The 12884-nt window shown below is 35.0% G+C and overlaps 1 protein-coding gene across 3 annotated transcripts in view; it reads left to right on the forward strand.

The window, feature by feature from the left end:
• Positions 1 to 10477, forward strand: part of LOC107566150 (delta(24)-sterol reductase-like) — a 14184-nt gene extending 3707 nt beyond the window's left edge. The window contains exons 2-9 of one of the 3 annotated variants that reach the window (XM_016251522.1): positions 1722 to 1877; positions 3730 to 3835; positions 5945 to 6063; positions 6149 to 6412; positions 6613 to 6756; positions 8463 to 8660; positions 9751 to 9929; positions 10106 to 10477. In XM_016251522.1, the coding sequence (XP_016107008.1) occupies positions 1722 to 1877; positions 3730 to 3835; positions 5945 to 6063; positions 6149 to 6412; positions 6613 to 6756; positions 8463 to 8660; positions 9751 to 9929; positions 10106 to 10259 (1320 nt within the window). In that variant the 3' untranslated portion in view covers positions 10260 to 10477. Of the gene's footprint in view, positions 1 to 1721; positions 1878 to 2016; positions 2164 to 3729; positions 3836 to 5944; positions 6064 to 6148; positions 6413 to 6612; positions 6757 to 8462; positions 8661 to 9750; positions 9930 to 10105 lie in introns of those variants that run through there. The other 2 variants (XM_016251523.1, XM_016251524.1) reach the window with 2 other exon arrangements.
• The last annotated feature ends 2407 nt before the right edge of the window (positions 10478 to 12884 follow it).

Genomic DNA, 12884 nt, shown 5'->3' on the forward strand with positions numbered 1-12884 from the left:
ACATTAATGAGGAAAAAAAATGAACTTAAATGATTTTAGCAAATGGCTGCAATATAACAAAGAGTGAAAAATTTAAGGGGGTCTGAATACTTTCCGTACCCACTGTATATATACACACATACACATATATATACTTACACATATATATACGTACATACATACACATACACACACATATACATACATACATGCATACACATACACACATATATATATATATATATATATATATATATATATATATATACACACACATACATGCATACATACATACAAACACACACACACATATATATATATAAAGATATTTTGAAGAATGTTGGGAAACGTTGCCGGTAGCTTTGACTTCCACATTATGGGACAATATGCTACTACATGAAAGTCAATGGCTTACTGGCAACTGTTTGGTTAAACACATTCTTCAAAATATCTTCTTTTGTGTTCAGCCGAAGAAAGAATCTCATACATGTTTGGAACAATTTGAGGGTGAGTAATTGATGACAGAATTTAATTTTTTGGATGAACTAACCCCTTTAATGTTTGTGATGAACCTACTTGAAGAGATTTTCACATTTTGTTCTACAACATAAATTAAACACAGTCATTGTGGATTTTTTTAATACGAAATTGCCAAATCATTTTAGTCAAGCAGGTAAACTTAATTTTCTGTGGTAGTCACATAACTTTTTAGCAGTTTACTAGCAATAACATAAAACACCACATATTTTAGTGGATTAAAAAAAATCACATTTAACTGTGTCTAATGTAGCCTGTGTTGCAGAACAAAAATGTTCCAGCAAACATCTTCCCCTAAGCGTCTAGTATGGTTCCTGGTTTGATTATTTTTAACCATAAAATAACGTTCCCAGAACATTCTATGAACCAAAATATTTAGTCTTCCATTCATTTTAACCATAGACATGATTTTACTCATTATCAGAAACCACTATGATAAAACCCTCTTCTAAATCCTGGAAAAAATATTCTATAAATATTACATTATAGAATTGGAATAATATTTTAAACTGTAGTATAGGAATTATTTATTTGAAACTGAAATGCATGCCTCTATCACTAGATATTCAGAGACAGGGAACTGCGAAACTTCGAGCCGAGTGCTTTCATATGTTACCTATTATACTTTCATTTAAAATTTAATATTTCATATACTTCAGTATTGCACTGATGATAATGCGTTATGCATACAAATGAGAAATGCATGTAATATTAATGAATATGCATGAAAAAAAACATGAAATGTGCAAACGGCTTGAACTATAAAGGTAGGCAGTGGTATACTTTCATTTAAAATTTAATATTTCATATACTTCAGTATTGCACTGATGATAATGCGTTATGCATACAAATGAGAAATGCATGTAGTATTAATGAATATGCATGAAAAAAACATGAAATGTGCAAACGGCTTGAACTATAAAGGTAGGCAGTGCCTCTTCAAAGAAAAAAAAAATGATGGTACAATAAAAAGTAGCGGGCAGGCTCTCTGCAAGTTGCGGGGGGTGAAAGTACGGGCGCGGCGAAAAGTTACTGACACGCCCCTTACTGTTCGACACACCGGGACAGGTGCACCAGTCTAGCTTTCGGTCATTTTATTGTGGTTTTTGCTGAATCAATGTAAAAAAAAAAAAAATTATGAACGTATGAACTTGACTTCGATGCAATCTGGTTTTAATAAAATGTTGACCATTTAAATTGTTCAGGTGCGAGAATGGAAAAAAGAAGGAGGGAAGAAACATATGTGCACAGGTCGTCCAGGATGGCTGACTGTTTCTCTCAGGGTGGGAAAATACAAGAAGACGAACAAGAACATCATGATTCACATGATGGACATTCTGGAGGTGGACACAAAACGGCAGGTGGCTGATGCCAGATATTATTTTTTGACAGTAAAATTGTTTATGTAAAAAAAAAAAAAATTATGAACGTATGAACTTGACTTCGATGCAATCTGGTTTTAATAAAATGTTGACCATTTAAATTGTTCAGGTGCGAGAATGGAAAAAAGAAGGAGGGAAGAAACATATGTGCACAGGTCGTCCAGGATGGCTGACTGTTTCTCTCAGGGTGGGAAAATACAAGAAGACGAACAAGAACATCATGATTCACATGATGGACATTCTGGAGGTGGACACAAAACGGCAGGTGGCTGATGCCAGATATTATTTTTTGACAGTAAAATTGTTTAAATCTCATCTCCTCATTTAAAGTTAAAGAAATAGTTCACCCAAAAATGAACATTTGCTGAAAATGTACTCACCCTCAGGCCATCCAAGATGTAGATTTGGAGAAATTTCACATTACATCACTTGCTCACCAATGGATCTTCGGCAGTGAATGGGTGCCGTCAGAATGAGAGTCCAAGCAGCTGATAAACATCACAGTAATCCACAAAACTCCCGTCTATCAATTAATGTCTTGTGAAGTGAAAAGCTGCATGCTTGTAATAAACAAATCCATCATTAAGTCCTTTTAACATCAAACTGATTAAAATCCATAACAACGGTTCCTTTGAGTTCTCTGTTGTCCTTAAAATACACAGACTTGTTTGTTTAGAACCGTTTTGGACTGTTTTCATTTGTAAACGGTGCTTGATCTGTGCATGTTTCTTTCCTGGTTCAGATGAAATTACTTTTTTGAAACAGTTTTAAGGATAGAGAAAGCAATGGTTTGAAGTTAAAAACGTCTTGATGGATGTGTTTTGTACAAATACGCAGCTTTATGCTTGCGCTTGATGGGCTGGAGTCATCTGGATTACTTGTGGATTATTGTGATGTTTTTATCAGCTGTTTAGACTCTCATTCTGATGGCACCCATTCACTGCAGAGGATCAATTGGTGAACAAGTGATGTAATGCTCAATTTCTCCAAATCTACATCTTGGATGGCCTGATGGTGAGTAAATTTCATTTTTGGGTGAACCATTTGGAAAGACAGGGCTTTCATTGGAATGTAAAAACGTATGTAGATAAGAATTTGTCATATGCATTGAGTTCTCTGTTGTCCTTAAAATACACAGACTTGTTTATTTAGAACCGTTTTGGACTGTTTTCATTTGTAAACGGTGCTTGATCTGTGCATGTTTCTTTCCTGGTTCAGATGAAATTACTTTTTTGAAACAGTTTTAAGGATAGAGAAAGCAATGGTTTGAAGTTAAAAACGTCTTGATGGATGTGTTTTGTACAAATACGCAGCTTTATGCTTGCGCTTGATGGGCTGGAGTCATCTGGATTACTTGTGGATTATTGTGATGTTTTTATCAGCTGTTTAGACTCTCATTCTGATGGCACCCATTCACTGCAGAGGATCAATTGGTGAACAAGTGATGTAATGCTCAATTTCTCCAAATCTACATCTTGGATGGCCTGATGGTGAGTAAATTTCATTTTTGGGTGAACCATTTGGAAAGACAGGGCTTTCATTGGAATGTAAAAACGTATGTAGATAAGAATTTGTCATATGCACTCAAAAAAAATGCTGGGTTGTTTCAACCCAATGTTGGGTCAAATATGGACTAACCCAACTGTTGGGTTAAAAAGCTAATTTAAAAATGTAACCAAAATTTAACCCAACAGTTGGGTTAGTCCATATTTGACCCAACATTGGGTTGAAACAATCCAGAATTTTTTAGAGTGTGTGATTATTAGCATTAATATAATGTAAAATGAGGAAATGTTCTATTTTTATAAACAACAAATCAAACGTATTCCAGGTGGTGCGTGTGGAACCCTTAGCTAACATGGGTCAGGTGACCGCTCTGCTCAACTCTATTGGCTGGACCCTGCCTGTGGTGCCTGAACTCGATGACCTCACAGTTGGTAGGTTTTATGAGAGAACCAAATAAACAAATGTTTAATTATTCCTGCATCATTCACTGGATGTTTTTTTTTATCCAAAACAACTTTACATTTGAGGACTTGGCTCTGTAGTACATTTTCTGTAAGATAGTAAATCTGATTATTATTTCAATTATTGTAAATTTGCTGGAAAAAAGTATATGAACCTTTGGACATACTATGAATTTCTGCATAAATTAATAACACCGACACATAAAGGGTTCATGTATTTTATCTGGTGTGTTAAGCCTAGTTATGCTTGTTTGTTACACCAAGTCTCTGATTACAGCAAATTCTTATTTATGTGACATCTAGATGCATTTGAACCTTCTCTATTCAGCACACAGTAACACTTCTCTCCATTTAGATGAAGACTGCAAGTCATCTCTGACCTGTATAATCTCTCCCTTTCTTTCCGCATGCACCACAAGGGATTTGTTTAATGTCTCTGAGCACTTGCAGATATTCGCTTTCTTTAAATGGAGCATAACGTTCTCTCCTGATCAATATTATATGCCGTGTGTGGTGCATCAGATGCTGCTTATAATTTGGTTACGGATGAGCGTAGTCCCTGTTTCAATGAGGCAGATTAGATTAGGGCGGATACGGGTCCTATTGCTGAAAGTGTTTATAGATCCCAGAAAAGAGCGCTCATCGGCGGAGAAATGTTTTACACGGACTCTCCTTCAAATTCATTTGTAATTCTGTAGAGACACAGTACTTAATAATAAGACATGGGCAAGGTGTGTTGTGTTTGTAAAGTGTTGAATGATATGAGATATTTCTGGCCACATGTATTGTGTGGCCAGTGGTAAGGTCTGTACAATATAATGTACAGACCTTACTATATCTTCGATACTGTAAGCAACGTATGAAAGCGATTGTTTTATACAGTACCATTTCTAAAAGCAGTTTAGAGTCCTGTATCTATAATCAAAGGTCAGTTATTTGGACTTTTGACTCCTCCTTTTTATCTCTCAGTTGGCACTTTTCACAAATACGTTGACTTTGGTTTTCTATTACACTTTTTTTTGTTTTTTTTTTAAGCTTGAGAAGCACAATGTTTGTAGGGAGAACTATTAAATATTTTAAGTTATTTAATGTAATGGTAATGTTAAAATAACCTATTGGTGTTAAAAAATTCTTACAGCAGCTCCCAACTAAAAATAACACAACATAACACGGTGCATAGATTTAAAATAATCTTCACATAGTAATGCAACATGCTAATTTGGTGTCTGGGCCACATGTACATGACATGATATTTTATAATGAAGAAAATGAAATGACATTTTAAGTGCACTATAGGATATTTAACATGTGTAATAAACGTCAAAATTTGCCAAAATGTATATAGTGCACTTCGAATCTCGTTCCAGTCTTCGTTTTTGTACAAATTGTGTTGACTGCACATTTATCTGCACAGTCTGATCTGCACAGTCACTGCGTTTATCACCTGTTACGTGCATTTTTGTCACTTAGCCAGTTTTGAGGTTTATTTAATATTTATTGATAGAAACATAAATCACAGAAATATTATAGAAATATAAATGTTATCCATAGTTCTTTGTTTTGAACCAAGATGAAATGAAAGAATATATAGTTCAGGTTCAATATAATGTACAGTTTCATTCAAAAGGTCAACAAGATTTTATTATAATTTTTTTTTATTAATACTGTGACAGTAAAGACTTTACATTGTTACAAAAAATGTATATTTCAAACGAATGCTGTTCTAAAACGTTCTATGTCACAGCTGTTTTCAGCATTGATAATAATAAACGTTTCTTGAGCAGCGAATCAGCATGTTAGAATGATTTCTGAAAGGTCATGTGACACTGAAGACTGGAGTAATGATGCTGAAAATTCAGTTTTGCATCACAGAAATAAATTACATTTCAAGTGTATTAAAATAGAAAGCAGTTCAGTACCGTTTTTACTGTATTTTTTTTGTACCTTTGTACAGACCTTTGAACATAGTGTAATATTAAATATCAATGTATATTATTAATGTATTTTTGGCCATTCATTGTGATAGAGGTCTTCCCCATCAAGAAACTGTCTCTCATGGTTGTCTCATGTTCTGTTCAGGTGGGCTGGCAATGGGAACAGGCATTGAGTCTTCATCTCACATCTTCGGCCTGTTTCAGCACATTTGTGTGGCTTTTGAGCTGGTGTTGGCTGATGGTAGTCTGGTCCGCTGCACTGAGGTGAGTCCATTCTTACAGATGATATAAAACACACACACACACACAAGTTAAAACAAATGTTTTAAAACAAAATTCTTGCTCACAGAAAGAAAACTCTGACCTGTTCTATGCCGTACCCTGGTCCTGCGGTACTCTGGGGTTCCTGGTTGCGGCAGAGATCCGGATAATCCCAGCTCGAAAATGGGTGAAGCTTCGCTACGAGCCTGTGCGTGGCCTGGATGCTATCTGCAAGAAGTTTGCAGAGGAATCAGCCAATAAGGAGAACCAGTTTGTGGAAGGACTGCAGTACTCTCGGGACGAGGCTGTGATTATGACGGGCATCATGACAGATCATGCAGAGACTGAGAAGGTGATAATTAATGTTCTGTACTGCAAATCTGATTGCTTTTACTTAGTACTTTTTCTATGGCCCACTTGCTAGCTCTCTAAATATTGGCATCGGCCATTGAAGAGTCCAAATTTCCCAATGGACCTGGTGCATGTTCGTTTACAATTAAATACCATTGTATTATACCGTTTCATTTTCTCTGTTTTTCCCTTGTCTTTTAGACTAACTGTATAGGTTACTATTACAAGCCATGGTTCTTTCGGCATGTGGAGGGTTTCCTGAAGCAGAACCGAGTTGCAGTGGAGTACATTCCTCTCAGGCACTATTACCACAGACACACCCGCAGCATCTTCTGGGAATTACAAGTATTGCTCTGGAAAATTGCACTCAACAACAAAATTACCAAATGATCTTCTTCTTCTTCTTTTTTGGGAAATACCAACAATATTATAATAACAGAAATAGGTTATTAAATCATTTAAACTCTGACAAACACAAAAAAGAAATACATGGCTAAAAATATTAGTAATGCCCACATATATTGCCGTCACTTTTCTAAGCCATTTTGGCAGAACATTTTTGCCAACTGCTCTCACAGTGATTTTTAGTGGCTGTATGAAGTCAGTTTTTCTCAAGTTCACACAGTTGTCCTAACAGATTAACTGTAGGTGTAGAGAATCACAATAACTTAATTCACAACAGTTCTTCATTTTTAACAACATGCACTACATTTAAAAATTTGGGGTTATGTGACATAACCATTTTTAAAAAAATGCTTTTTGAAAGTTTCTAATGCTCACCAAGGCTGTGTTTATTTTATAAAAAATACAATAAGCAAAGTAATTGTGAAATATACGTTCCAGTTTAAAATGACAGTTTTTTTTTTATTTAGTATATTTTATATGTAATGTATTCCTGTGATGGCAAAGCTGATACATATTTTTCAGGATTCTTCCGTCAGTAGAAAGTTCAAAAGAGCATAATTTATTAGAAACAGAAATTTTGTAACATAAAAAAATGGCTTTACTGTCACTTTTGATCAATTTAACACACTTTTAAATGGCAATGTATCTTAATGTTTTATCATTTAAAACCTAACAAACTTGCTAAATGTTTTGCTTGAAAATATTTGCTTTATTTCTTTCAGATAGATGCCACTTGGTTTGATATTGTTTTATATAATGCAATGACATTTATTAATTTTTTTAAGTAAAGCTAAAATGTCTAAATACCTTTTGGGACCGCACTATATGTACCTGTGTATTATAATTTTTGCATCCATTATTCTAAATGTATAGAATTGTAAACATTTCTTTTTATTATTCCTTAATTCGTTTTATTTTTCAGGTCTCAACGAGTATCCCATAATACAGCCATGTTATATATTCAAGTCCAATGTAATGTGAGGAGTTTAGTATATGCAAGTAGGATTTTTGGCAGACTTTCTCCACAGTTATGCTAACATAATATTTGCTGTACGATTGGTGCTGAATTATTATTGGATCTCTAGGGATTGTATCTTATATTATTAATATCAGACTCTTATTGAGAAAGCCTGTTACAAGTTTTAACTTTCAATTTGGCTTTGGGTTTGTGGTGTACACTTAAAGTTTATCAAGAGTTTGAGACATGGACTTCCTCCTCTACTATGATTCCATTAGCTATAGGATTTTTCAGTTGTCCCATAATGCGTTGTTTGAGAAAGGACCATTATTCTTCTCATCCATCTTAATCAAGCCATCGCTGTCTCTCTCTCTTCAACCTTCTCTGTCACTCTCAAACATACTCACACAGTTTCGATGCATTATATCCACTAAAGCTGTCCATTAGCTACAGGAAGTGTGTCTTGTCTGTTGATTGGCAGCACTAGTCTAACATTACATAAATTATGCAGCTAAAGCTGAAATGGACAAAGTCAGGAGTATCTTGACTTTCAAACATGACTTTTCTGATATTGATTGGTAATTTCTTTTCTGCCGTCTTATTCTAAATCTTGTTCTCTTTTACTGTTTCATCTATTATGGATATTTTCCATCTTATTTCCATCCACCATTCCTTGTCTGTTTTTCAGGACATCATTCCGTTTGGGAATAACCCGTTGTTCAGGTATGTGTTTGGCTGGATGGTTCCTCCTAAGATCTCCCTGCTGAAGCTCACTCAGGGAGAGACCATCCGCAAACTGTACGAGCAGCACCATGTGGTGCAGGACATGCTGGTCCCAATGAAACACATCAAGACCTCTATCCTACGCTTCCACGAGGACATACATGTGAGACATCCAAACACACACACTAATATACATATATTAGGTGAGAATCGATAGCTAATATGTGACCCTGGATCACAAAACCAGTCATAAGGGTCAATTTTTCGAAATTGAGATTTATACATAATCTGAAAGCTGAATTAATAAGCTTTCCATTGATGTATGGTTGTTAGGATAGGTCACAGGGGTAGGCAAGTTCGGTCCTAGAGCGCCGCAGTCCTGCAGAGTTCAGCTCCAACCCTGAAAACAAAACTCCCCTGCCTATAGCCTTAGTAATCCTGAAGACATTGATTAGCTTGTTCAGGTGTGTTTGATTAGGGTTGGAGCTGAACTCTGCTGGACTGTGGCTCTCTAGGACCGAACTTGCCTACCCCTGGGATAGGACAATATTTGGCCGAGATACAACTATTTGAAAATCTGGAATCTGAGGGAGCAAAAAAATCTAAATATTGAGAAATCTCCTTTAAAGTTGTCCAAATGTTAAAGTTCTTAGCGATGCATATTACTAATCGAAAATTAAGTTTTAATATATTTACAGTAGGAAATTTACAAAATATCTTCGCCGAACATGATCTTTACTTAATATCCTAATGATTTTTGGCATAAAAGAAAAATCGATAATTTTGACCCATACAATGTTTTTTTAGGGTATTGCTAAAAATATACCCCAGCGACAGGTTTTGTGGTCCAGGGTCACATATATAATAATAAGAATATATGTAATATATAAGAAAGGATTTGTTTTATTCAGGATGCGTGATCAAAGGATGCATTAAAGTGATCAAAAGTGACAGCAAACACATTAATAATGTTTCAAAAGATTTCTATTTTAAATAAATGCTGTTTTTGAACTTTCTATTCATCAAAGAATCCCCTAAAAAAATGTATCATGGTTTCCACAAAAATATTAAGTAGCACAACTTTTCTCAAGTTTGATAACAATAAGAAATGTTTCTTGAGCAGCAAATCAGCAGAACACTTTAAAAACATACCAGCCCTAAATTTTGAATGCTAGTATATGATAAAAGCTGGGAAGGGATTGGATGTACTACAGTTAGTGCATTGATTTGTTGATGTTAAATGCGTGTTGTAGGTGTATCCTCTGTGGCTTTGTCCCTTCATGCTCCCCAACCAGCCAGGAATGGTGCATCCTAAAGGAGATGAAGATGAACTGTATGTTGATATCGGAGCGTATGGGGAGCCCAAAGTCAAACACTTTGAGGCCAGATCATCCACACGGCAGCTAGAGAATTTTGTCAGAGATGTTCATGGGTCTGTTATCACTTTTCACTGTTTGGTAGAACCATGTTTATAAAAATTAGGCCAAAGTTCAACAACCGGTTTATAGAATTCAGTAAAATTGTGTGTGGAAAAAGGTCTTTAAAATTTAATTATTTAAGTAATACTGTAGAGTATTTTATAACACAAGTCCTTCCTTCCATTTCTAGATTCCAGATGCTGTATGCTGATGTATACATGGAACGACAGGAATTCTGGGAGATGTTCGATGGCACATTGTATCATAAACTGAGAAAGCAACTCAACTGTGAAGATGCATTTCCTGAGGTCTATGACAAAATCTGCAAGTCCGCAAGACACTGAATCCAACCAAACCTAAAAGGTGTGACCAATAGAACAGCTGAAAAAACTGTACAACCCTTTTGTTCAAGTAAATTAGCATATTGGGGCAGATGCACTTAAAGGACAAATAATTTTATTTTACGAAGGATCACCAGCTAAAGTTTCAACCCCCTTGTCATATGTCTATGTTTAAAGGGGTCATATGATGTTGCTAAAAAGAACATTATTTTGTGTATTTGGTGTAATGAAATGTGTTTATGCGGTTTAAGGTTAAAAAAAAACATTATTTTCCACATACTGTACATTATTGTTTCTCCTCTATGCCCCGCATTTCTGAAATGCGTCGGTTTTTACAAAGCTCATCGTTCTGAAAAGCGAGGTGTGCTCTGATTGGCCAGCTATCCAGTGCATTGTGATTGGCTGAATACCTCAAGCGTGAGATGGAAATGTTACGCCCCTTATCATACTGTGATGCCGTGTCCCAGCCGGAGCGACAAGACAAAAACATTAAAACCCATTATAAGCGAGGCATTTGTTGCATCCAGTGGGGACATAATTACTGATTATAATGACTTGTACTGTCTTTTTACGTGTTGTGTTGCATCGCGCCGCGTAAACATAAAACCATGTCTGCATTTGTGATCGGAGAAATTACAAACAACAAGCGCTACTCTACACTGCCCAAAACTCGCGTTTGAGTCATCAGTGGCAAATTCTTTAAATGAAAACATACTTACAGACTGTGATTCAGAACAGCCGCCATTGTATACTCTCCCAGGATCAGGAAACAGTCCTCCATAAAATGCGCTGGACACATCTGAATATTTGGGTTGAACTGTTCTGGAACAGTGTTGTAAATACAACTTAATAAAAAACAATCATCCATCTGCTCCATTTGAACATTAACGCCTCCCAGTCTCTCCCTGTAACGTGATGCAGGCACATACAATATATATATATATATGCTGTAAGTTGGGTTAAATAGCTTTTGTGAACATTTCTTTACAGACTATTGAGACTCAATAGAGCTCTGGCCATGTCTCCCTCTAGTGACTGAATTATACCTTCATTTATGCCTGTGAAATTGTCCGGTTTCTTCTGCATAAAATCTGGTTATTTTATAGGAATATGAACCAACTTTAGTTTTCTGATTGAGAAAACAACAACAACAACAAAAGCTATTATATAGATACATAGCATCCCAAAAAGTACTTTTGACTCGTAAGCTGCAAATTATGTAAATAAATACTATATTCTATAATATAATACTAATATTCATACTGGTAAACTGTAAGTCGCTTTGGATAAAAGCGTCTGCTAAATGCATAAATTATTAAATTATTATTAAATGTGATGCAAATTAAAGGTGTAAAGTCATGTTTGTTGCCCTTCCAGAGGCATTTATTTTATAGAACTATAGCACAAGCCAATGATTTCACAAAATGAAATTTGTTACTCTTGGTTACTGTGCTGTAGGTTCCTTGAGTTTAAAGGGCTAGAGATATGTGTTTTGAGTGTGTTCAGTTACTGTTGATATAAGTGAAATACTGAGTGTCTGAATGCAGAGATGGTCATTTCCCCTTTGACTTCTGTCTCTTTTCCACCAAAGCTGCCAAAGAATCCCCATAGACAATAGAGAGTTTTGTGTATCACCTAGATAATATATTGTAATAAGCTGTTATATCATTATCCTGCCTAAAACTATGCTATCATACAAATCTGTGCTATATAGAATTATAATTATAATGATTACTTTAGCTAAACTTGTGGGAATTCAGTTATTGCAGCATCTGCATCATGCAAGCTTGGCCTAAGGTATCTTTTCTACACACATTTACAAACCCACTCACAGATGTTTGCATGAAGTTCCTAGTGTTTTTAGGAATCACTGATTTTGTTCTCATTTAGTTGCACATAGTAATTGCTGTAATCTTATGCCCTGAACAATTGTTCATCAAAGCAGTGAGACAACAGTGAAGAAAGCGCCCAAGAGAATAAACCTGTCCTTTGCTTATTCACACTCATTAAATGCAAACCAATGACATGTTGAGCACTAATTAATCCACCAGTTTGAACATGCCATATAAAGCCACAGTGAGAGTGAATGCTGTGTTTATTTACAGTCAGAACAGCTATAATTAAGGACTTTATCAGTTAACTGGTCCTTTGTTGTAGCAAGCAACTGCTAACACATCAAATTTGTTCAAACATTATGTAAATATTTGTCAAAAAATAATCAAGTGGTTTACTTATTGTACTACTACTACTACTAATATAATTATTAATGAAATTAATAAAATAATATACTTTGAAAGAAATCCCAAACCTTACATTGAAAGGTTTACATTTATTTATTTTTGAAAGAAGTGCCTTATGCTCATCAAGGCTGCATTTATTTGATCAAAAATACAGTAAAAAAACAGTAATGTTATTACACACACACACAAAGTATATTATTATTATGTTACTATCATTAGTGATTATTCAAGTAGTAGTACTAGTATTAGTAAACAAGTAAAATACTTCTTGTAAAACACAATATTTTTGACAAGTATTTGGGACACAGGTAAAAAGTCTTTTTTTTCTTGATTAATTTATGGAATTATTTATATATATATATATATATATATATATATATATATATAT

This window comes from Sinocyclocheilus grahami, unplaced genomic scaffold (assembly GCF_001515645.1).
Source record: "Sinocyclocheilus grahami isolate Dianchi unplaced genomic scaffold, SAMN03320097.WGS_v1.1 scaffold1051.1, whole genome shotgun sequence".
Classification (NCBI taxonomy): Eukaryota; Metazoa; Chordata; class Actinopteri; order Cypriniformes; family Cyprinidae; genus Sinocyclocheilus; species Sinocyclocheilus grahami.